General features: G+C 49.0%; 1 protein-coding gene across 2 annotated transcripts in view; it reads left to right on the forward strand.

The window, feature by feature from the left end:
• Iqsec3 (IQ motif and Sec7 domain ArfGEF 3) overlaps positions 1-25,697 on the forward strand; it is a 94,809-nt gene that overhangs the window by 38,304 nt on the left and 30,808 nt on the right. The window contains exons 3-5 of one of the 2 annotated variants that reach the window (XM_027429351.2): positions 5,484-5,745; positions 18,830-19,935; positions 21,446-21,607. In XM_027429351.2, coding sequence (XP_027285152.1) covers positions 5,484-5,745; positions 18,830-19,935; positions 21,446-21,607 — 1,530 coding nt within the window. Of the gene's footprint in view, positions 1-5,483; positions 5,746-18,829; positions 19,936-21,445; positions 21,608-25,697 lie in introns of those variants that run through there. The other variant, XM_035448939.1, reaches the window with a different exon arrangement.

Genomic DNA, 25,697 nt, shown 5'->3' on the forward strand with positions numbered 1-25,697 from the left:
AGCCTCAGCCTGAGGGAGGAGTCCTCCTGCATTCAAAACCCTTCCAGCGAGGTCTCCATAATTACTGATACAGCTACAGCAGTGGTAGAAAAATATCTCGCATCTTGTCCTTCCATAGGCCAACATCTGCTGCCTCCAACCCCTTGAGATCAGCCCTCTTCTCATCACCTTATCCCAACTGTGTGCCAGGCTGCAGGGCAAGCTAGCCTCTAGCTAGCGCGAGGTGGCCCCCTCTCCAAACAGAGCTCCCCTCCCCTCTCCTGTTTTTCAGTTGCCCCTGTTCCCTCCAGCTCCTGACACTGCAAAGTGTGGCATACCAGGGCCCACTAAGGAGGCTAAAGGGGCATACATAACTCCCTGGGAGAGCTATGTGGACACTGTCTGCCAGACTCCCTTTCTTGACTGCTCCCCTATGGAAGGTTTAACTGTGAGGTCACTCCATCTTCAGCTCTCTTGGAAGGGAAGTATTCACAGCCCCACTTTTCAGATGAGAGAATGAGGCACAGAAGCACTAGGCATCTGGCTACTCGGGTGCAGAGGTAGGGGCCTTACCCCTCTCAAGCTCTCTGACCTTTGAATTAGCATTCCACTGGCACCCGAGATAGTAACCAGTCTCTGCAAGCTGTATGGTCCTTCTTCTCCAAGCATCTTCTCTGTGTCTCCAGAGATGCCCACAGCTCTTGACACAAAAATTTCTTCAAGGTCATTGCTCTGAATAAGTGTTCTTCCCTGGGTATGTGCATGAAGTCCCTACAGCATGGATGTAATGGTTAAACACGGCAGGTGTGAGAGTGTAAGCATTTTCCTAGGTAGACAACCAAGAGGTTTTAGCTAAGGCTCTTGGATCTTGGAAATGAGCTATAGGTCTGAGAACAGAAGACAAAGATAACCCTAGCTGTCAAGAAAAGAGGAGGAGCATCAAGCAGGACCTCCACTGTGAGTTTGGTCGGCATACTCTGACCTCAATGTGTGAACTTTTTACTTGCATGCATTGGGTGGTCTCCATGGAAGAGAGATGAGGGACACAGCAGAGGTAAAGTCCTAGTACAAAGCCCGCCAGCCTTGGCCAATTCTCTCATAAACACTGAGTGGGGAGGTTAAAAGGCCATAAAATCTGTCCCAAGGGTTCCAATAGGCTTGTATAACCCTGCTTTAGTTGGTCATGTGGGCACACCTGGGGAGGATGTGACTTGGGGACAGAGAGCTCATGGTAGTGATGAGAGCACCCATAGCCAAAGAGAACCTCCCACACACAGCACTCTCGGCAGATATGCAAGAATACTTCCTCGGGAGACAGTTGGAGGGGTACATACTACCACACACTCCAGTGTTTCACCCTTGGAGAAGCAGTAAAGATTAAGTAATATATATCTATCCACCTGTCCATTCATCCAACCATTTATATTTCTTACACACATCTTAGGACCCAGCCCAATGTAATAAGTACCTGTGATTTAAAAGGGCGTGTGTGTGTGTGTGTGTGTGTAGAAGTCTAGCGGAGAACAGACACACTGATGAATAATTCAAATGTCATTGCTATAAGAGAATCAAGTGTCAAAACTTAGCCATCTAGAGGTAAGTCTCGGGATGTAGAAGGATCAACTCTTCCCACAGTCACTAAATGAGCCCTGAAAGAGTTCACGAGAAAGAGAAAGGTGTGGGTGGAGAAAGAGAGAAGGATCCTGTGAGGTGCACAGTAGTCTAAGAGGGCTCAGCAGACTTGGTGACAATGGGTGGAGTGGAGAGGTCACCCAGTGGGGTGATTGTAAATGAACTTCTTCCTCCAGCCCTGGAATCCTTGAGGAGTTCTGAATAGAGGGTTGGCAGTAAAACACATGCATTTCTGGAAGGTGGCTCTGATAATAGACATGGTGGATGGATGGAGAAGTCACAAAACCCCAAGAAGACTTATATATGCTGTTATATGCCAGGATCAGCATGCACAGCAGGTGTCTAGTGACCCTCAAACCACAGGGCAATTTCCTACCTGAGTGGCCTTCTTCACATATGATGTTTAGTTCCAACATGTGGGTCATCTCCTGTTGGTCATGTGTGATGTCCCTCTGAGCAATTGCCTGTTCCTCAGTCTCTCAAAGACCTTCACTTCCCATATATATATAAATAATGAGCTCTCAAGTATCGGCTAGCCTATTAGTTCCCTGGGCCTTTGTATGCATACGAGCCTAATGGCACATAGGCAGAATTATAATACATACTTCCTGATAGTGAAGGCACATAGGCACTATCAAAACTTTCTCAGAGCCCTTCCTTCGTGTGCTACCCATGTTCTACTCTTTTGCCTTTTCAAGTGGGTGCCCAAGACCAAGGAACAACCTGGTGAGCAGTTCCACTGACATGTTAGCATTGCCCCAGGCAAGTGCATTGTTCCTGGGCTGAAGGGAGCTGAGATCACTTAGACACCTTCTAGACTCTCAGAGACAAGACTGTAATGAAGGGATTTTGTTTGCAGAATGAATGAATGACTCAATTTACAGAACCCCAGTTAAGGCTAGGCTGCCTGACCCGTTAAGGAGCCGCAGAAACACAGCTAGTGTCCTGGAAGAAGCATTACTCTGTGAGCAAGTACAAGGGCTGTGCCCCAAAGATCACGGTCTCTAGGTTAGAGTAGGCAGTCCTCTGCCTTCAATAGTGTAACAGGATGGTTCTAGAATGAAAATTCCAGCATTTGTTAAAATTTTCTGTCTAAACAGGGCACGGAACCCATTCTGTTGCTGCTTAGACACAAAATAAAGGTTCTGAGCATGTAGGACTCTTCTGCTCCCTAACCAAAGGTCCAAAACACAGATTTACACAATGGACTCTGGACAACGCCTATCCAGGGATAGTCACACTGTGATGGGTACAACCAAGGAGTCCTCATGGAGGCAGTGAGCACAGAGAAGCCAACAATCCCATAGGTGACCATACTCAAAACCATGCACAGAACAGGGGTCAGATAAGCCTCAAGGAAGCCATCTGGAGGGCTCACAGAGGCCACGTGTTATATGGGGAACCTTGTTACTCAGTTTTGTGAAGTTTGACAGAAGACCTAATAGGGGAAAATACCTTTTAGTTCAGAATATTTCATGCTGTGTGGTTCTGGCTCAGAAACAAACCATTCCATTTATTTATTTATTTATTTATTTATTTATTTATTTATTTATTAAGGCCCCGGTGTATGCCAGGTGCTGAATATACGCTTTATCTGTTCCTTGTGGCAAGGTACTTATCCATTCTGTAGATGAACAGATAGAGCTACAAAGAAGGTGGCTAAGTGGACCAAGGTCACATAGTGAGGAACAGAGCAGAATTACAATTCATATTTTCTGACAGTGAAGCCATGATCTTCCTCCTCCTCTATCTGATCTTGACCACGTTGGTGAGAGCAGTGCAGGGGACTCATGACCACTTCCCATCATGTTGCTTATCGGTGAGTCCAAGGGAAGGAAGGCAAAGCCAAGACATGCCCATCCACCTACACTGTCATTGGCAGAGCACAGTCAACAGAAGATGGCAGCTTCATGAACATGTGCTTGCCAGGCACACGTCAACAACCAAACCAAGCAAATGGCTCTGTGACCCTGAGAGGTCCTCAGTTCCCTAGAGTCTTGGACACTGGGGATGAAGTGGTGCTGGGTGTCACAGCCAAGACTGAAGCAATGACAGGCTGCAGAAAAGATAATGAGGGAGCCTCAGACCTGGAGGGAAGGTGCCCTATGGGGGAGATGGCCATTTCCATGGATTCGGGAGGAAGGAAAGACATATGCCATAGCAAGAGGAGTTGAAATTGGGTGGTAAGAACTTTCCGGTGACTGTAGTGAGAAAACACATAAGATGTCTAGAGTGCTGTATCCATGGAGCTCGTCTGGCGGCCACACAGGAAGTGGTAAAGCAGAGTGCTATGCTGTAGAGTGAAGCTCCTTTGGGCTGAGACACGCCCGTGAGTTCTTCTTCATCTGTGGGGAGTAAGGAAGGTGGGGTCATCTGGTAGAGATGAGGCCACAAGGGCTCTTCATCCCACCTCTGGGGTTTGGGGCCCTATTAGGAGTATCTCTGCTCCCTAAGGTCAGGGAAAACACAGAAGAGGCCTTCCGACAGGGTTAGGAATACCTTGGCGGTGGGGGGGGGCAGTTTTAAAAGAACTAAGTCCTGAGGTTCCCCAGCTGTCCAGTGCCAGGGACACCTGCCTCACTAACCCCTTGCTCCTCCTCCATAAAAGCTGGGAAGGCTTCTCCGTGGGACCCTCAGGTCTCTTCTAACCCTAACCATCTGTTACAGCCTGCCATACGAGTCATTCCCCAGGCCCTTGGTTCTCTTCAGTAACTACTGGATAGTGAATTTATCATCTGTGCAGTTCTCAGTAGGGAACTAATCAAATAGAATCCAGGCATTGGCCTCTGGGAAGTGACAGTGTAGAAAAAAGTGTATTCAGCACATACCCTGTGCTAAACACCTTATACAGGCAGACTCCTGTGTTCCCTCACTACAACTCGCTGATGTTGTATTGACCCTGGCAGTTGAGGAACCCAAGACTCAGAGGCAAAGCAACATGGCCAGTGCCATGCAGTGGTACGGCCTGAAGCTAGAGCCCAGCTGTTAACTACACTGCTGCTCTCTATTGTTCAGTACACAAGGACTCTCTGAGGATGGCTCTCAGTGTTCTGAGACAGAGCAGGGAAACCACAGTTATCCTGGGGCGGGGGCCTCTTAGAGGAAGGGCTTAGCCCTGGACCTTGAAGTAGGACACAGCTTGGAGGCCAGTGGAGAAAGAAACAGCGCAGGTTACTGATTCCCTGTCTTCTTAGGGTAGGCAAGAGGAAGGCCGTAATAGCTCAACCTGCTGGGGGCTCCCTGGGAGGGTAGGGAAGCCAACCAAGAACAGAGGCCTCTTTGAACCCAACAGTGCAAGCTCCCTCCTCTCCATAGGCCCAGACCCAAAATGAAGATCTGAAGGACCCATAATGGCCACTCCCTCTCCTAGACTCACTAGGGCAGTCTAAAGATGTAGCCAGTTCCATTAAGCCTCCCAACCAGTGGCCATGGAGCCAGACTAGTGACCACTGTAGCGGTTAACACTATATAGCAGTGTCCACAAGCCGGGCAGTTTTAAGATGCCCAGTAACTACACCTCTCCAGTTCCATGAGGCCTGGACAGTTAAGGCGCCCGGGGACGGGTGCCAGGTCATTAAGTAACTTGCCAGGGTAGCATAGCTGCAAAGAGGGCAGATGTGAGGCCAGTCACTCTTTACTGTTCTGCCCCTGTTCTGAGTCCTAGCCCCAGGTGCCCCTTCTACCTGGGTGCCCGCCCCTACTCAGGTTTACCCCTGCCTAGGGCTCTTTCCAGCCCTAAGAGCCTTTCCCTAGAGGGGCAGCAGGAGATATACTTTAGTCCCTCTCATTGGAAAGGACTAGAACCAGGCAGGTCAGGCCACATACACCATGCCCCTCTCCCCCAACCGAGCACCGTTGCCTTCTGTTCACAGTGATGGCTCCTGTGCCCAGGCCGGTGGGGGCATGGAGGACTCCGTGGTGGCAGCCGGCAGACCCAGTGCCCATGCCCCGAAGGCTCAAGCCCAGGAGCTACAGCAGGAGGAGGAGCGGCCGGGGGCGGGGGGCTCCCCACGGGCCGGCCCCCTCCGCGCGGCCTCCCCCGGCCAGCAGCAGCCTGCCCTGGCGACGGCTCTCTGCTCCCACACCCCTGCTGCCTCCGAGTACGAACTCTCCCTTGACCTAAAGAATAAACAGGTACCCAGGGCCTCCTAGGGGGGCGGGGAGGGTGGTGAGGGGCCCTGCCTTTGGGGGCTGTCCACGGTGCCAGGGATCCTCAGGCACACATTCTTTCACTGTTTCTACCCAGCTGAGCTACCTAACTGCCCTTCCCTAGAGCCCAGTTCCTCAGGAGGCCATGCCTAATCCCCATCTGGCCTTTACCTGGCAAGGTTCATGCCCTGTACCACAAGGCCTGTAGCTAGTGTATCCAGGGGCCCTGCCCTTCACAAGGTGCAAGCCTCAGTCCCCACTTGGATTTTATGCAGAGGAAACAGCCTTCTTTCCATTCCTCCCAAGGGTAAGCCCAATGCTAAGGCATACACAAGCAAAATGATGTGCAAAGCCAGTGACTGTGTGTAAATGGGCAGACTTGCCAAGACTGATCCAGATGAAGGCGTTCAGAGCCTCCCTGCTTGAAAAGGGATACCCGTTTAGAGGGAGATGTAATTAGATTCTACCAAGAAACAGATTTGATCTCGGAGAGGTAGATATGGGATCCAATCCTCACTGTTCCTTCAGGAATGCCCGAAAAACACTCTGGGCATTGTTTTCCTCATTAGCAAAATTGGGAATTAGACCTTCATTTACTGCCAATAGCCCTGCTAGCTCCATAATGTGTAGGCCCTAAAGAACCAGTCTTGGCCCGTGAACAAGGCAAATCTCAGGAAGCCAGCAGGACGGAGTAAAGCCAAGCCAAGCTAACCTCATTCCTTTTGGAGGACATTGATGCCAAGCTATCATCCTGGTTTGGGACCAGCAGTGGGCAATGTGTGTGACGTTTAGTGAAGGATTTTGACAAAATCCTTCATGATAGCTATGTGACAAGACAGGATTGTGTGGATTAAATGACTACACAAACAGGTGGGTTTTTCACAAGTAGAATTTGCAAAACAGAAGTAAAACCCGACATCACCAGCGTTTCCTGTCTGGTCTATGGCCAGGGAAAGCTCTGTCCTTGGTTCTGCCCGGTTCCTCATTTTGAGAAGGCACTGGATAAAACCATGGAAGTTATAGGTACCAAACTTTCTCATGAGATAAGGCTGAAGGCAGCATTAAGAACCTTAATAACTGAAGCCAAGATTTGTTTTTTTTTTAAATGCACAGAAAGATGCTTCAAATGAAAATAAGTCAGAGAAAATAGACAGAAAGTAGCTAGAGAAAATTCTGCTTATATAGCTTACAATGCCCAAAGTGGCCATGTTTTGTGTGTTTGATGAGGACACAGCCCTGGAGCAGGAGCCTGGGGCTTTGGTTGAATGTAAGCTCACAGATGTCTGCTGTTAGCGAGGGAGCTGCACACAGCACCCTTGACCTTCAGGATTCTTCAGAGCAGGTCCCATAAAGCCACAGGACAATTGGGTGGCCAGCCAGCCAGCAGTCCTATACCTCACACTCCTCAGGATCTTTGGATCTTCTGCATTCTGGATGGAAAATAAGAACTCTGGGGGTCCCAAAGAAGGAGAACAGAATGGGCTGTGGTCATGTGAAGAAAGCCTAGACCAGAAAGTGAATTTGGAATGTGGAAGGATGGACGAATGGGAAAGTGATGAGCTGCATACTCCCAGGGAAATACAGGGGCACTGATACATGAAAGCTGTGGACGGAGAACATTGTAGCTTAACGATTAAACTGGTAGAAGTGTAGCTGCCTGGCCTGTGTGGTCCTGGGTTCTTTATTACTGGGAGAAGCTCCAGGAGGATCAAGACAGTATAGTCTCTCCACTCCTCTGAGACAGGAATCATCTTTTGCACCTTCCCCCCCCCCCAAATCCAGCAGAGTGTCTTGCATAGAGTGAGTTCTGAGAGTGGGTATTGTTTTTAGTAACTATGATACATGAAGCAACAAGCAGCGGGGCACCGTGGAGAAAAGCCCAGCCTCTTCCCCACCCTGGAGGAGGGATGCGGTCACATCCCATCACCCTAAGAGAACCTGGCTTAAGCAGGAGACGTTAGTAAAGTGCTGACCTGATGGGAAATGGAGATCTGTGATAGACCACTGGTGACCTGTAGTGTTAAGTCCAATTCTAACAGGTTTACATTTCAGGCCATTCAGCCTGAGGAACGCCGCCCTCCCCGAATGTTGTGTCTTTCTAGACTAACCACAGGTAGGGTAGGCAAGAGGAGCAGGGGGCAAAGGAGGACTGAGGCCAGAGCAAGGTGATTGAAACAGCATGGGCTCACAACAGACTGGACTTTCCCCTTCTCTGCTAAGAGCTGTGTGGCCTTGGGCAAGCTGTTTGCCTTCTCTGGGCCTCAGCTACCTCACGGGTGTCTCTGGGTCTTTGCACACTTCCCCTTTGCCTCTGTCTCTGCAGTTCCTCCTCCTCCCAGCACCCCTCCCTTGGCCTCTTACTTTCCAGCTAGTTGGAGGTATTTCCTCCTCTCGGGAAGTTTCTCTGGCCTTTCATCATTACTACCCTCCCCTGTGTCCAGCACAGAGCCTGGTATTAAGATGATGCTCTATGAGAAAATGTTCATGTAGTTTGTGGGGTTCTAGGCTTGGTCCCCAGCACCACAGTGAGGTGGAATTAAACCATGGGGAGGGGGGTCTTCAAATCAATAAAACCATGTTTATTATAGAAGAAAAAAGAAGTATGAAAATTCTACAGTGAAACTCGTTACTTTTTAGGCCAACTTAAAAGTTAATTGAAATGTATGAAAGTATCAGAGATATCAAAAAAAAAACTCAAAAGAAAGAGAAGATGTTCAGAGGATGAAAAGGAGGAAGGCTTTGTGACAAAGAGCAATACGTGAGAGAGAAGCCTCAGCTGCATCCTAACTAGAACTCTTTGAAAGAGGGGGTTTAGTATTCTGACCCGGTGGCCACCCACAATGCTATGGAATCCGCCAGTTCTTAGGCTTGGGGTTGTGGATAACCATGGCCTCCCTGTCCCCCACCTCCCAGGTTTCCCTGTCAGCCAGTCCAAACCCAGAAGCCCTTTTCTGGCTCCTTGTTACCTCATATCATCTCCATCTCCAACCCTTGCTAAGACTGTCCCTAACTTTCCCCAAACCCCGCCCTCTCCACCAGCCCACTTGAAGCCAGGCCTGTCTGCCTCTTGCCAGCACCCCTGGGTCACCTCCTGCCAGCTCCAGCTTCAGCTGTGCCTCTCCCACCTGGCTGCCACAGTGTGGCTGAGTCATCCCTGCAAAGTGCACTTCTAATCACGCAGCTCTCTGCTTGAAACCCTTGATGGCTGCCTTTATGTGCAGTACAAAAGCTTCCCCGGCTCCCCTGCCGTGGGCCCAAGCCCACCCACAACAGGGTCCCCACTGCTCCTATTCACAGCCTTGAGTCCCCTGGCCAGCCTTTTCCTCTGGCCCTTCACACACAATGCTTCCTCTGCTGGAAGCCCTGAGCATGAAGCTGGCTCCACTCTGCTTCTCTGGTGGTTTCAGTTTATACTCAGGGCCCATCCAGAAGCCCCAAGCTGGGCGAGCACTTGTAAAGAGTGCTGTGGCGTATACACTGCCATCTAGTAGCTGCTCCACTCATGCAGACAAGGACCATGTTGTTCTCTGGCTCTTTTAGAGCTGAGCGGATTGTGCTTTGAACACTCGGGGAGGGGGGTTGGGGGGGGGGTGTCAGGGGTTGTACTACATGGTACAATCCACATGGAGAGCTAGTGGCCCCAGAGTGGTTCATAGCTGCCACTCTGCTCTTGGCCATCGCTGTTCTCCTGCACTCAACATGGTCCCTGGATTCCAGGAACTGCTCAGCCTGGCATGAGTGAATGAAAGAAATCTGCCTCAAGCTTCCCTGCATCTCACTGACCCCTTCCCCAAGACCCTGCCTCAGGAAGGCCTCTTACACTCCTCCAACACCCTTTGCCCCATCTTCCCAGGTCTGCTCAGTTCCTCTTGCAATGATCCTTGGGGCTGCAATGTAGGGAGCAGAGAGACAGAAAGTACAAGCATGTATGTTCCATAGGTATTAGGAAAACCGGCCCTTTAGTAAAGCCACTGTGACCAGGATACAGACGCTGTACTATAGAGGGTCCAGTGTGATTCCCAAATCCTCCAGCTCTCCAAAAAACTTATACCCTGCTCTCTCTTGTGGCTGCTGAATAGGCCATCTTGGCTGGCTGTCCAAATTGTAGAACTCCCTAATCAGGCCAAACCTCAGGGCCATAGAGATATGGTCAGCAGCATCCAGGTACTGTTCCCCAATCCAGGATCCATGAATGTCACAGTCTGTCCCCTTTCTTGGCATGTCTTCTAGATTCCAAGCTTCAAAGTTCACCACCTCCCCAGGGGGTGCACCTTGCCAAGAAGCGGTTGAGCCTTTTCTCTCTGAGCCTCAGTTTCAATCATTTGTCAATCTGGGTGCTGTCCTGGAGTGTCCTTAGGCTCCTTCTCACCCCAAAGGTGAGATTCTACCATGAGTAAGAAGGAAACCAGGAGACCAGGCTGATGAGGATGGGAATGAAGACAAGGCTACACAGAAGTGGTACCCCATTTGGCTGAATGCTCTGAGAAGGGTGTCACGCTGTAGTTTTCTGCTCAGTTCTAGTCCTGGTAACACCATAATACAAAACACACAATCATTTTGGTCACAGAATTAGTCTTCCTGTGGTGAACATGTAGGTGCCACCCAGGGCTGTCTGAGCTATCTGTCAGGCATAGTGAAGAGCCTTTGCCATGATGCATTGTTTCCCAGATTTGCATATTGTTACTATACCATACCATGGATGGGAGGGCGAAGACACAGTCCATGGTCTTAACCTGGTACCCTCCCATCTCTGGCCATCACAGTTAACTTTTTGTATTGGTTCCACAGATCAATGCACACAGCCTGGCCTGCTGTGGAGCAGCCCTGCACATGGGGTCTCAAACATCTCAGCCTGATAAGTTTGAGTTTGCTTTGCTAAGTTCCAGAAACGCATAGGATGACTAGCTTTAATGTTCTCAGTTGAGAAACATCAAACCAGAAGAAACCCTCCCTCACTTATGAAAGGCACCCCCACCCAACCGGGACTCCTCAGCATTGTGCCCCTCCCCCATCCACCCTCATATGCTGTCATCTCTAGGGGTCTCATCAGGCTCTGCTGGCCTGGCTCCTGAAAGGGGGGAACATGTTCCAACGACACTGAGAACCCCCAGTGCTGCTCCTGGCAGAAGCTGAGAGATCTCTCTCTTGGGAGCAGTCAGGGCCACAGTTAGTTACCCATGAATCGTAGGACTCAGGGAGAAGTACACAGACTTGCTCCTTGGCTAGTGGGTCCAGCTGCCCCCACTTCCTGGGCACACCAGCCCGTTCGTGCCCCCCAGCTCTCCAGGCCACCTCATCACCTCTCAGCTTTTTACTTGACCCTATTAAGTATTGGGGTGACTGGGTGGGCCTGACCTGGGGCACTGCAGAGCTCCTGAGTCCTTGAAAAATTATCTGGCAATATGGAAGGGGAGGATAGATGGAGAATTTGGCTCCCAGCCTAGATCAGGGAGAAAGTCTGGCTTTTTATTTCCCCCAAGCACAGGAAAGAGTTCATTTTAGCTCATGGCCACAGGCTTTTACTAACCTCCAGCCGTGGGTCTGGCCCAGCACCAGGCATAAGGGATGCCTTTGAGAGGCAGCATGGGAGTGCTGAGAGTTCAGAACAAGCCAGAGGTGTAATCATCGTAGGTGGCTTTAAAGGATGGGAAGGCGGTGCTGGAAACAGCTGGAGCCAGAAGAGATGGCTGTGCAGATGATTGGAGCAGAGGGTGATGAAGTAAAAACTGAATTTCTGTGCTCTCTATGAGCAGCTAGGCCCTGCTTGAGTATTTGGGGTAACTGAGGCATAGCAAATGTCTTGGAATAAATGATATTCCTGTAGAACCTGGGGTGAGAAGAGTAAACAAAGAGAGGGGTGGGTAGTCTAAATATCCCTCCAAATTCATGAAAAAGCAGAGTGTCAAAGACCAGTTTGAACAACATTCTGTGTTGGCTGGCTGGCAGGGAAGACAGCTTTTTGAAAGAGGCACAGTGGAGGCAGGCCTTGAAGAAAGGGAAGACCTAGCACAGAAGACCTAGAAGGGGCTGTTTCTCTATGTGACGTTTGCTCATCAAGCTATTGGAGTGGCTTTCTGATAGTCGGCACAGTATGAAAATAGGCACTGGAGGTTACTTCAGAGTCCTGACAAAGGCTTTCCCTGGGATGCTCCCCTCTTAATTAGTTGCTAATTATCAGCCAGCATAAGTTGCTCTCTTAGGGTTCCAACATGGAAACCACGGAAGAGGCTCTGAAATGGATAGGGAAAAAATTAAAATGTACTCAGGGATTTGGAAATGGTATGCACACAATTCGTGACTGACATGCATAGGGATTCTGCAGCTGGAGTCTAGGGTTGGTAGTCCGACTGGGGACAAGGGTTCTGAGTGTCAAAGAGTTTGACAGGAGGGGCAGCAAGAGTTTCAGAAAGGAGGGGAAAGGACAGGTGAGAGAGGACCAGTAATGGTGGAGCCACATAGCTGGTCTTCTTGAGGATCACTTCAGAGGACCCCAAAGTTGCAGGATGCATTGAAACCAAGAACACAGAGGCAGAGCAGGAAGATGGCTCAGGAGTCTGGCTGTTTGGGAAGGAGGTTGAGAGTTTTCATTAGTCTTCCAAGATGTTCAGTGGAAAATAGAAAGTGAGCTGGTGCCGCATGGGCAGAGGAGTCAAATGAAGTTATATTCAGAGAACCGGGAGAGGGTCTGCAGGCAGGAGATAGAGGGTGGAGTTAGCAATGCAGGTAAGAAACAGAAAGACGAGGGACTGTCCAAAGGAGACAGGTGCTGTGGGATTGATCATTTGCTCTGTGTCAGATGGAGACTTTAAGAGTCACACAGGTAACCTGGGAATTTGTTCTCCCATTTATTCACTACACAGGATGCTGACTGTGTGCTGGAGACTGTCCAAGAACTGGGAACCAGGCAGTGAAAATGGCAAGCAAGGCCTCTGCCTTCACAGCGCTTTGCTTCCCTTTGTTTCCATTATATCTTTGCGTCGCTGTGACCACCCAGCTCTCAGAGACAATTCAGGGGGAAGAAAGAGGTCTGGGGGGGCTCATAGTTCCAATTCCATCATGGCAAGAAAGTCATAGAATGGCAGCTTGCTCCACAGTGGTGAGGTCCTGTGGTAGGGCTCTTCACTACACTGCAGATCAGAGTGTGACACGAACCAGATTCTGGGATAACCTTCAAAGGTCCACCCCTAGTAACTGGCTGGGCTCCACCTCCAAAGAAGGTCCATAATATCCCAAAATGATACCACTGACTCAGAAATAAGCATTTAAAATATGAGCCTGTGGGGGCCACCTTACATTTAAGCCAAACTCTCCATCTATGGTATCTCATAATACAAAATGCATTTAGTTCAAATTTAAACTTATCCAAGTCTTAACAATACCAAAACCATTCACAAGCCCAAGTCTTGGGAGAACAAAAAAGAGGAAGGGAGAGGAAGTGAATACTGCCAAAGTACACAATATATTTGAAAGCAAGCAACTGTCTTTATGAAGCTGAACACTATGATGAATAAATACATGCCCTCAAAAGTTGGGGGAGCTCTAAACTGCAGGGTCTCATTAAGATTAAAAGAAGTCAAAGTATATATGAGTTACATATTTCTGATATGCAATAACACAAAGTAAATATTCCCCTTCCAAAAATGGCTGAGATGAGAATATAGAAAGAAAAGGTTGAACTACAGCAAGACAAAAACTCATTAGAGAATATATCAAGTTTTCTAGCTTTCTGACGATAGTGGCATCATTTGGGCTCCACCAGGCCTGGGCAGACCTGCCATTTGCAATCCACATGACCTCTTTCTTGGGCTGAATCTACCAATGCCTACAGCCTTCCTTAGCAGACAAATATTCCATGTCCCTGGCATCTCTGGCATTCTAAGGTCTTATTGTATCTTGGGTTTTCACCCTCAGAGTTTCATACATTTCCCTTTCAAGGGCTCCCTGAAGTGGGGATAAGATCCCATTGACCTTCCAGCCCCTTCTTAAGAATCTAGGTCCAAGCCTCCATGACTTCATTAACTCTTATATTCTGGATATCTAGAAATCTGGCACCACATAAATGATGTCAAGTTCTGCCAAGAGCACCAGCAGTAGCTAGACCTTTTTAGACCACAGCTACAACAGCCTCGAAGTGCTTGTATGGTTAAACCTGAGAAAATGCTTATCGAGGCAGTCCTTTACAAGTTGAGTGGCCCATGGCATTTTCAAAGGTAAGTCTTTTAAACGAGTTTGCAGTTTTACACCCTGGAGCCTCCAGCCAGTAGCCTTGCCATTTTAAATGTTGGGGTTACTACTGCTGTGATTGAACACCATGACCAAAAGCAACTTGGGGAGTAAAGGGTTTATTTCTCTCTCAGTTCCATATAACAACAGTTCATCATGAACAGTAGGGAGGGCAGGAACTCACACAGGGCAGGAACCCTGAAGTAGGAGCTGATGCAGAGCCCATAGAGTCCTGCTACTTACTGGCTTGCTCCTCAAGGCTTAATCAACCTACTTTCTTATAGAGCCCAGGACCACCAGCCCAGGGATGGTGGTACCTTCAATGAGCTGGGCCCTCCTCCCATCAATCACTAATTAAAAAAATTCTTAACAGACTTGATCTTATGGAGGCATTTGCTTAATTCAGTTTCCCTCTCTTTGGGTGACTTTAGTTTATGGCATTGACATAAAACCAACCAGCACAGCTGCTGTTCTGGACAGTGCTTTTCACATCTTTCTGCATTGTTTTTTGCTCCAAACTGTGACTACATACCTGGCTGAAAGCGCTCAACAATAACCCTATCACAACCTGAGTGCTATGCTGTCTTGAAATTCCCATTACTTTTTAATTCAAGCTCGCTTAAAATTTCAGGGTACAGGCAGGATGAAAACAAACTGTCTGCAGGCTGTATCCAAATGGCTGTAGCCCAGTTCCCAATAGAGTCCTTGTTCCCATCTAAAATCTCATGAGCACAGTCTTTGCTATCCACATCATCACCAGCCTTCCAGCCTCGAAAGCTTCAACCGATTAATCTCTGCTGACAGCGCTCTAGGGATTCACAAACTCATATCTGCAAACTCTTCCAAATTCTTCCTACAAATGAGTTCCAAAGACCTAAGGACCTCATGGTCAGATTTGGTTACAGTGACACGCTCTTCTGTGGCATCCATTTTCTGTACTGGTTAATTGTGTTGCTGTAACCACAATACCTAAGAGAAACAATTTTCAAATCATGTATTTTGGTTCACAGTCTGGGAGGGTTTGGTCCATACCTGCAGAGCAAGCATAGTGTAGCATCTCAGCTCATGGTGGTAGTGGCTGTTCATCAAAAAACAGAGCATGAAGCCAGGTGTTGGTGGCGCACGCCTTTAATCCCAGCACCAGGGAGGCAGAGGCAGGTGGATCTCCGTGAGTTCGAGGCCAGCCTGGTCTCCAGAGCGAGTGCCAGGATAGGCTCAAAAAAAAAAAAAAAAAAAAAAAACAGAGCATGATTTGGGAAGGACTGGCAATCACTTACTATTTCCACCAGATGCTCACCTCCTTAAAAGGCTCTACACTCCCCATCCCACCTCCAAAAAAACCACAGTGCTACAGACTGGAGGCCAAGCATCCAAGTACGAGTCACTAGGAGACACTTCAGATTTGAACCATAGAGGATTAAAGTGTAGGAAGGACTTGGTAGGACAGGAACAGAAATCCAAAGTGTGGCTTTTTTACACAGTGTAGACATTGATCTTGAAGACGTTCCCTCCTGGATTCATCTGGGTGTGATGATAGCTATTGTAGTTTGCTTTTTATTGCTGTGATAAGCATCATGACCAAAGGCAACTTGGGAAAAGGGAGTTTATTTGGCTTAGAAGTCACAGTTCATCACTAAGAGAAGCCAAGGCAGGAAGGAACTCAATGCAGGAACCTAGAGGCAGAAAGTGAAACAGAGGCCTTGATGAATGCTGCTTACTGGCTTTTATTTTTCATGGTTTTCTCAGCTTGCTTTCTTATACAATTCAGGACCATCTACCCAGGGGTGTGACACTATCACACTAGGCTGGACTCTTCCAAATCAAACACTAATCAAGAATATGCACTAAAGAATTGCCTACAGGCCAATCTGATGGAGACTTTTTCTGATTAAGGTTTTCTCTTCCTGGATGACCCTAGATTGTGTCAAATTGACAAAAATCATCAATACAATACCATACCAAGCAGACAGATTCTTCATGTTGGAACTATCTTAGGTAATGGGCTTTGTATCTTCTTTCAGTTGCTTATGGAATCTTATCCCCTGCCAAGATGCTCTTGGGTCTTGGTTTCTCTAGGAAGTAGAAATGGGCCTGTGGGAAAGAGATACAAAGTCTGGATCTTGAGTGAGTTTATCATGGTCCTTGAGAATGGATTAAAAAATGGGGGTCAAAGGGGTATTGTTCATCTAACTCTCCACAACACCGCAGTTTCTCCCTTTGGGTCACACAGGAAATCATCCCCCTTGGGTTTTGTCTTATTTTAAAAGGTTTACCAGCTGCAGCAGGCCCATCAGGACATGAACCAGGCATTTGCTTTTGGGCCACCAACCAACTCCCAAATCACAACACAGAAACTTATTAGTTTTGAATGTTTGGCCCAGCTTAAGCTTGTTTCTGGCTAGCTCTTTTAATTTAAATTAACCTGTTTCTCTTTATCTGCCTTTTGCCTCTGGGATTTTTACCTTTCTTTCCCTATGTCTTACTTTCCTGCTTCCTGCAGTGTTGGGCTGGCTGGTGGCTGCCTGGTTTCTGGCCCCAGGCAAGTCCCTCTCTTTCTCCCTCGTTCTCTTCTTTCTCCTTCCTCTTCTCGTTCTTCCTCCTCTTCTTCTCTCCTATTTATTCTCTCTCCCCAGCCATCCTGCCTATCCCTCATCTGCCTAGCTCTTGGCAATTCAGCTTTTTATTAGACCAATCAGGTGCCTCAGGCAGTCAAGGTGAAACAGATGCAACACATTTTCCCATAATTAAACAAATGCAGCAGAAACAAGTGTGACAACCTTTACACGGTTAAAGTAACATTCCACGGCATAAACAAATGTAACACATCTTTACATAGTTAAATATTCTGCAAGGAGATTTCCCTTTTGTTAACTGACAGTTGATTGGAAATGTGTTTCTAATACACTGGAAACTCATGGGAATAATATCTATAACGTTAATTTAGGCCAGTTCAAACTCAAAGGAAGAGAATTAAGTACAGATAGGTGAGTTCTCATTGGGACATCTTGGAATTCTGCCTACCTCACAGCTGGAGGGCAGCTACTTCATTTCTTTATGTAGTTCCTCATGGGCCTCTAAGAAACCAGGCTCTCTGCCCCAGAGGTTCTGTTCCTGCTCTTGTAGACATCATACTAGACAGAAAAGAATACCATGGCTTCATGGATTCTCAGCGCTGAACTATAGCATATCCACTGAGGCTTAGAGGCTTAGAAGGGTGATGTAGCCTTGCCCCAGATGGAAAAGTCCTCCAATGGTACTGCCCTACACAGAGAACCCAATTGAACTGTGTCCAGACTATTGATGTAAAGAACCTGAGAAAATAAACATGTGTTATTTTAAGCTGCTAAAGTGTTCGGTAATTTGACAGACAACAACATAGGATTCTTTTCAAAGCAGCATCGGGAATGAAGCCCACGGTTTGCACAAATTTGGCAAGGCCTCTGCCTCTGAGCTGTACCTCCATGCTCATCCCGGTTGCTTTTTCATGTCACCTTGAAGACTCCCTTGTAACACAAGAGTCTGATGTCATTGTAGTACTTACTCCTGATGCTTGGAGCCTGTACCAGTCATGTCAGACACGGCCTTTGATGGGCTGAGTAGATCACGAAGCACGTTACAGTGCTTCACAGAACGATGGATTTGCCTTTCCATCTGCTTCCTGGCTATCAAATCTACCGGTGGCGCCCCCATCCGGATTCCTGGAGAACGTGGGACTGTCAGTGCCGTAGTGACTCTCAGTCCACTCAGCCAGATTTGTAGTTACAAAAGGTCAGTGTGTGAGTGGAGGGCAATGATGACTGAAGGGCATGATTTCAGAGTCAAGGTACACATTTTCTTACAGATGAGTCATGATACTAACTAAGCCTATCTTAATAGTTTTAGCCTGACCCTTTGGTTACATTCAAAGCCCTCCAAGGGGCGTGGTTAAATGGTCGGTCACTTCTGGGGGTGTGGTGGGGGATGGACGCAGGAGGTATGTCTCCCTAATCCTTTCTTGAGAAATTTTGATGAAATAGAGAAAGCAATAACAATAGTAACCCAAGCAGGGGGGAGGCAGAGATAAAGGGCAGAGCTGAAGGAAATGAGGCCAAGCCCTGAACACAGGGATGCTGACCAAGCCTGGCCCTTGCTGCACAGCTACTATTGATACAAAGGTGATTTGGATCATGACCTCTGGAGGGGAGCTTACACTCGGGCCATTGTCCATCTCATAATGCTCACGTTTATCGACCGTTTCCCATGTGCTGGAATCTGGACCGGGGACTGATCACACAAAGATGGTCAAACCCAGAGGCCAAGCTGTTGGTGTTCCCAGGGAAACAGAAGCATCCCAGGGCAATGAGAGTTTTGTTTTTTGTTTGATCTTAACATCATTGTTTAATTTTTCATTTTTAATTATGCATCAAGGCAGAAACAATAGTGTAATAAACTCCCCTAAAGCCATCACCAAGCTCCAAACATCTTTATTAATGTTTTATTAATATTAATATCGTGCTAGCTAGTACATTTTACTGTGTTTCAATACAAATTCGGGGTATGTATTTTACTCATAAATACGTCGGCATGCGTTTCTGATGTGTTCTTTAATAATCAAGACATTAGCTAAATGGGACTTCCATTCCAACACCTCTATCCACTGCCACAGGGGACATCACGAATCCCGAGTGTAATCCTCCATCTTGCCTCTAGGAGTCTTGCCAAGGCCTGGGGTCGCTGGATGTGGGCTCCCAGTAAAGCCACTTTGTGCACTGGGGATCCAGAACCTGTGTCCAGTGGTGGCCTGTACTGATCTAATCCACGCTGCCTCCACCCTCCCTAACTGAGCCCTTCTCTGTCCCTGCTGCAGATTGAAATGCTAGAACACAAATACGGAGGCCACCTGGTATCCCGACGCGCTGCGTGCACCATCCAAACCGCTTTCCGCCAGTACCAGCTCAGCAAGAACTTTGAGAAGATCCGTAACTCGCTCCTGGAAAGCCGCCTACCCCGTCGTATCTCGCTGCGCAAAGTGCGGGCGCCCACCGCAGAAAGCCTCGTGGCGGAGAAGGCGCTCCTGGAGGGCTGTGGGCTCTTGGGGCTGCCGCTGGGGCGCTCGCCCACCCTGCCACCCACCTTCGCAGGCTCGCTCACAGAGCTGGAGGACTCCTTCACCGAGCAGGTGCAGTCCCTGGCCAAGTCCATCGACGACGCCCTCAACACCTGGAGCCTCAAGACCATGTGCTCACTGCAGGAGAGTGGCGCGTACCAGCTCCACCAGGCCCTGCACCCTGCTGCAGGACAGCCAGGCCTGGAGGCCGAGGTGCGGGAGCCTGAGAGTGGCCCAGGGTCTGGAGATGAGACAGGCGGCCTGCCTCAGGGTCACAGCAGTACCCTCATGATGGCTTTCCGGGATGTCACGGTGCAGATCGCTAACCAGAACATCTCTGTTTCCTCTTCCACCGCCCTGTCTGTGGCCAACTGTCTGGGCGCACAGACCACCCAGGCCACAACCGAGTCAGAGGCCGGCCAAACCGAGCAGGGGGACGCCGCGGCTCAGCAGGTCTCTGAAACCCCAGCCTCGGAACAGGAACAGGCGGAAGCCCCGGGTGAGAACTCAGAAGCAGCAGCAGAGAGTCGCGCCCAGGGCGCACATGGACCAGTGGTTGCGGAGGCCGTGGTTGAGGAGGCGGTGGCCGTGGAGGCAGAGGAGGAAGAGGAAGAGGCTAGGCAGGCAGGGAAAGGGGCCGAGGCGGGCGACACCTCTGAGCAGTTGAGCAGCAGCAGCGCATCCACCAAGTCCGCCAAATCCGGCTCAGAGGTTTCGGCCGCTGCCTCCAAGGAGGCCCTGCAGGCGGTGATCCTAAGCTTGCCGCGCTATCACTGCGAGAACCCGGCCAGCTGCAGATCCCCCACGCTCTCCACCGACACCCTGCGCAAGAGGCTGTATCGCATCGGCCTCAACCTCTTCAACATGTGAGTGAACTTTGGAAGGTCAGGAGGGAGGGGCCAAGGGGAGACTAGCGGAGTAACCAGTCCTGATAGCATCTTCCCGGGGTCCTTCCAGGCACTTTGTGTTTGCCCTGGTACCCCTCGCCTGAGCTCCCAGGGAATTTAAGAAGTACACATTATATTTTTCCTGATGACCAACAACACATCAAACACAGGTTTTTCACAACAATTGCTTTTTAAGATGAAGTGGTGAGTGGTGATTTGGAAAGTGGAAAATACAGAGGTGAGCACAGGCAATATGAAGACCGAGCAAGATCATTGAGAATAAAAATGAAGTTGGGAACACGGTGTTATTACACTGGAGTCACAAAATGAAATATTGTGGAGACAGCGGAAACTGTAAAAATGAAGTAGAGTCTCGGTTGAGAAGGCTCAGTCAGCAAGGGAAGCTGCCGTGCAAGCCTGGAAACCCGAGTTCTGTCCCCCAGAACAACCATAAAGGTGGAAGGAGAAAGGTGACTCCCCTGAGCTGTCCTCTGACGGCCTGGGTAGACCATTCCCTCTCCCCGCAGCAACAAAGTATTTTTAGATAATTTTAGTGAGATAATAGGTAAGAGGAGAAAAGGGCAGGAAGCAAGTGGATAGAAAAGGAATTAGGAAATGCAAGGAGAGAAATTAATGGCTGTCATAACTCAGAGACCCAAACAAGACTCTGCAACAAGAACACACTGCCCCTTCTCAGTGACACAGAGGAAGTAGACACCTCCCTCCCTGTGAGACACTCATTAACCCTTTCTCGTCCATTCCCTCATAGCTCTCAGAGCAGGGCATGAATCCTTTCCTGGACCCACTTATCCACGCAACTATTATTTATTGCATGCCAGGCCTGTACCTGACAGGTGAGTGAGACACGGCCCCTGGCCTCAAGGTGCTCACTGTCTGCCATTCATAGCTCACCTGCAATACCCTCAACAGTATCTAGAGATAGGGAACATCCTTCTATTTCACAGAATGGCAACCAGGCACATCCAGCCTTTCCCTAGTGAAGAACTGGTTTGGTCACCTCCCCCACATATGGGACAGTACCTTTGCAAAACACAATACAGATGGATTGCTAGGAAAGCAGTCACAGGATAATGTCTTGAAAATGTCAAACACTTGAGGAAAGGTTTCCAGGGCTTATTTATCTCCTCAGAGCCAGTGACCCCCAGCTCCAGGAGCAGCTGGAGCGCAGAGTGGATGAAGTACATCCCCAGACCTCCTGGGGGCGTTTCAGGCTGTCCAGAGCCTTAGGGCAGGGGCAGAGAAGGGAGCCTCTCCTTGCTCTGGATTCTTGTTGAGTCAGACCTTTTCCTGACTCAAGCCCCAAAACTTGCCCCCCACCCCGACTTGGTGTGATGTTCAGGTGAAGGTTGTTCCCATGGGGCGCCCTGGTGGTCCCTGGGAAGTAGATTTCCCAGGTGTGTAGGAGTCAAGACAGCAGCCCTCAACAGCCTTGGCTTCCTCTCTCCTCCCAACTCCAACCCGGCTACAGAAACCCGGACAAGGGCATCCAGTTCCTGATCTCGCGTGGCTTCATCCCTGACACCCCCATCGGTGTGGCCCACTTCCTCCTCCAGCGGAAAGGCCTCAGCCGCCAGATGATTGGAGAGTTCCTGGGCAATAGCAAGAAGCAGTTCAATCGCGATGTGCTGGAGTGAGTGCCCATGACCCATCCATCCCCGCTCTCCCTCCGTCCACACATGCCCTGCACCCAGGAATTCTCAGTATTTCTTGGGTTTCTGGAGGTGGGAATCCTTGGGTTTCTTGGGTTTCTGGAGGTGGGAACCCTTGCTCCAGCTTCCTATAGCCAGCCAAGTGGCCATAGGTGTAGTCATTCATTTGGTGGCAGGATGAGCCTGGAGCCTTTGGACACTCTCAGGACAACCTAGGTCATGAGTGGGGAAGGGATATAAACAATAATTAATGAACTGTGCAGCTCCGGCCCATTTCTGAGAGACAGCCCCTTAACCTACCTTCTCTCTGCACCTGTCCCGGCAGCCCCAGGACACCCCCATGCCAAGGCTCATTTTCATATTGGTAGAGGCAAAATATGGAGAAAATGGGGCTGGGATGAGTATTATTAAAACAGGGAAACACTAAAAGTCCATAAACATGAATGAACCAACAAAATCACCACCGAAGAGCCTATGTTTCAAACTGCTGTAAATGGCTGGGGTGAGGGCTGTGGGGACTGCCTTCGCTGTGCTGGGCTTTGCATTCTCCATCTCGAGAGGACAGGGTGGCACTCCTCTGGCTGAAGATCAGAGCCTTGGAGCTGCCTCTCCCCTGGGAAAGGTGAAAAGTATCCATAAGTTCTACTCTAGGCCATGGGAAAGCCTGTCTGCCTTGTTCTTGCACAATCAAGGGCTATAGAGAGAGGGACAATGGGCTGAGAGGGGGGTCACTGTGACCTTTTCTGGACAATGCTGGGTGGATGGTTAAAGAGTTGACCTCTGTTTATGGAACAGTCATGGCACTCTTGCAAAGTAGACAGCTCTGTGTATTCCATCCTGAGAGAGGGTGAGGGGTTTGGCTACGCCGATGGACCACTTGCTCCCTGAGAATGAGGCAGGGTATCCTGGCATACCTCATGATCTGGGAGAACTTACAGGCCCCGATGGCAGCTCCTTGCACAGTCTGAAGTCACTGATAGTGGTAGGGCAGCAAGGGCTGAGCCGTGCCAGAAGCATCTCAGGCCCCCTGGATAGCATTGGCTAGGCAGAACTAATGTCCTGTCCCCCCTCCCCACCTCTCTGGAAACTGGGGCCGGGGACTGAGATTGCACACCTAAAAGAGTAGTGAGAATTGATAAGCTCCAGCAATTCCCGGTGACTCTCTTTCCTCTCTTTCCTTCTCCTCCCTCCCTCACCCTTTCCTGTTCTGCCAGCCCTGTTAGGTGGTGTGTCCTGAAATGATACCCAGGAAATGATACAGGTACCCAGAGCATACCATGCAATACAGAAGGATGAGCAAGACCACATTGTCCACCTTCCCCACCCCCATGTTCTGTCTCGGGCTTCCTGTCCCTTTCCTTTCCACTAACTCCTTCTGTACAACTGGCCCACACTCCCAGGTGACTCTGATTTGTCTCTCTCCTCTGGGGGGACAAAAGTGACCCTGCTCCCCTTATGGGCTTTGTCTGTTTTCTTCTGCCAACCTATCCCCATGTAACTGGGCCACCATTCTAATACCAAGCCCACAGTTGATCTGGAGCATACAGGACACAGGTTTTGTGCTGAACAACACAGTGAAAACTAATTGTCACCCTTCCCAGGTGACCTGGCATGTTAGGGAATGGATGAGTCACTGTAGGATAAGGGCCTCAGATCTGAGCCTGCTGCTGTAGCCTGCACTGGAGAAGGCCAGGCCAGGGATTAATCTGGCAACTGAAGTATCCAGGCTTGTGCTAGGACTCAGGCATTTGTGAAGTACCCAGGCATTTCTAGTGAGAGGTGGCTGCTGGGTAGATTTTAAGAATCAGCTGCCTCTGCCCCTAGGTGCTAGGTAGCATGCGAAAGGTGTTTGCTTAAGTCCAGTTTTCTTATCTGTAAGATGAGAAATTTGAACTGCATGCTATCACAAGTCCCTCCAAGTCCTGGGAAATATGGGCATCTTTCCCATTCTTCTGTGCATTCAATGGTCAGCAACTGGTTTAGGGCAGAGATTGTCTGCCCTTAATGTGGGGAGCATGCTTTGTCATCCTGCCAGAGACTCTCAGAGCTGCCTTTGGGCTTGAGGGCTGGGGTTTCAGGGAAGAATGAGATGACCATTGTTATTCATTCAACAAACACTAAATGCCATTCTCTGTTAAGAATGGACCTGGACTGTGCATCCTGTGTTTGTATGTGGGAACTAGCATGGCTCATGGTCTCAGGAAATGGTCTCTAACATGCCTGGACATTGATGGGGAGGGATGAGAGCAGAATATAAAAAGGCAATAAGAAGACCAAGACTTTCCTGCTGGCATCGTGGGTGTGGGGAGAAGAGCAGAGGCATGATGCTACCCCCACCAATATCTTATGGCCCATGCTTTATTTTGCAGCACAGAACCCCAGGATCTGCACTCTGACATACTCGGTCCCACAGAACAGAGCTCTATGGTCCAAGTTCAGAACTCCCTAGTTTGTGTACGAGATAGAGTTGCCTCTTCCTGCAAAAAGCCAGGAGGACATAGACAAATAAAGAAAGCCAGGTGTCACCATTAAGAGCCAGTACACTTGGGGCATTGGTCTCTCTCCCTGCCACCATAGCCACCTACCTGGACACATTAATGTGCCCTGGATGGAGAACAGGCAATTACAGCTCTCCAGTGTTGCTTTGCTCAGGCTGGGAAGGCTTTGCCGGGATACTCTACAGGTCCCCTGCTCCTACCTGAAGGCATTCGGCAAATCACGTCCATCCCATACATAGCTGTTTGCCAAACTAAAGGACATAAATCATCCATGCCCTTAGAGACTGAGAAGCAGCAGCAGGAGGGAAGACGGAGGTGGAATGGCTCTCAGAGGGAAATTATTATTTTAGAGACAACATTCAGACGCAGCAAAAGGCTGGGGAACCAGAGCAGAAGTTACCTCAGATGCTTACCCAAGTCTGAGTGTATCATCAAGGGCCCTGATCGAGGAGTGCGATGCTTGGTGCTCTTGGGGGCTGATGGTTGTCTCTGTGCACTGGTCTCCTTTTCACAGAAGGCACACTGAGAAAGGAATGTGTTATGGTTTGAATGTCAAGTGTCACACCCTCATCTGCCTGATCCCCAGCTGCTGGTGGTGTTTTTAGAAGGCTGTAGAACCTTTTGCTATCTGTCCAGTTGGCAGATACAAGGCCAGGCCAGGGAGGGTAGATGATTATAAAGCCCACCCTGGTTCTGACCCAATCTCTCTGCCTTATGACCTGCTGAGATGTGAGCCAAATGCCCAACACTCCCATTGCCTTCAAGCTTCCTGACCAAGCTTTCTCAGCCATGCTGAACTACAGCCCCTGAACTAGAATAAATGCATTCTCATTTAGGTTTCCTTTTGCGAATTTGCTCACAACAATGAGGAAAATAGCTAATACAGAAAATTGGTACTGAGAGGTGGACCATTGCTCTGGTCTGGTAAGACTGACCTTGTGGTTATTGGGTCTTAAGACCTAGTTAAAGGAAGAATATGGAAGGGTTTGGAGCTGTGGGCTAGAGGCATCTTAGAAGGCTTTAAGTAGAGCCTTGTGAGCTGTTAGAGTTTGGAAGAGCAAAATGCTGATTGAAACACAGACAACAAGGGTACAGATCCTGGAGCTGTAAAAGTGATCAAGTACTCTGCAGGGACCTGGACTAGAAGCCATTCGTGTTATATCCTGTCAAAGCATCCATCCTACACAGATTCTAAAGGTATGAGTGTGACTGAATCCAGAAGTAATGGATTCTTGTTTCAAGGCAAAACAGCATTAGAGTGTGGCATTCTTATGACTTCACTGCAAATACAACAAACACAGTCATGACATCATCATGAGCCCTAGATTTGAGATGTGAAGATACAAGGGTTGGTATTTGCCTTGTTGAGCTTCAGTCTTGCTTTCATCTGATCCTTCATTGCCATGCTCCCTTTCCTCCCTTTAGAAACTGGTGTGTTTACTCAATACCATTTAATGCCAGGAATATGAAACTTGTCTTTGGGTTTTGCAGGGTTCCAATTAAGAGACTGTCTTGAATCCCAGAAGTGATTTGGGAGATTTGGGATTTTGAACAGTGTTGGAACCATAAGACT

This window comes from Cricetulus griseus, chromosome 8, assembly GCF_003668045.3.
Source record: "Cricetulus griseus strain 17A/GY chromosome 8, alternate assembly CriGri-PICRH-1.0, whole genome shotgun sequence".
In the NCBI taxonomy this organism is placed as follows: Eukaryota; Metazoa; Chordata; class Mammalia; order Rodentia; family Cricetidae; genus Cricetulus; species Cricetulus griseus.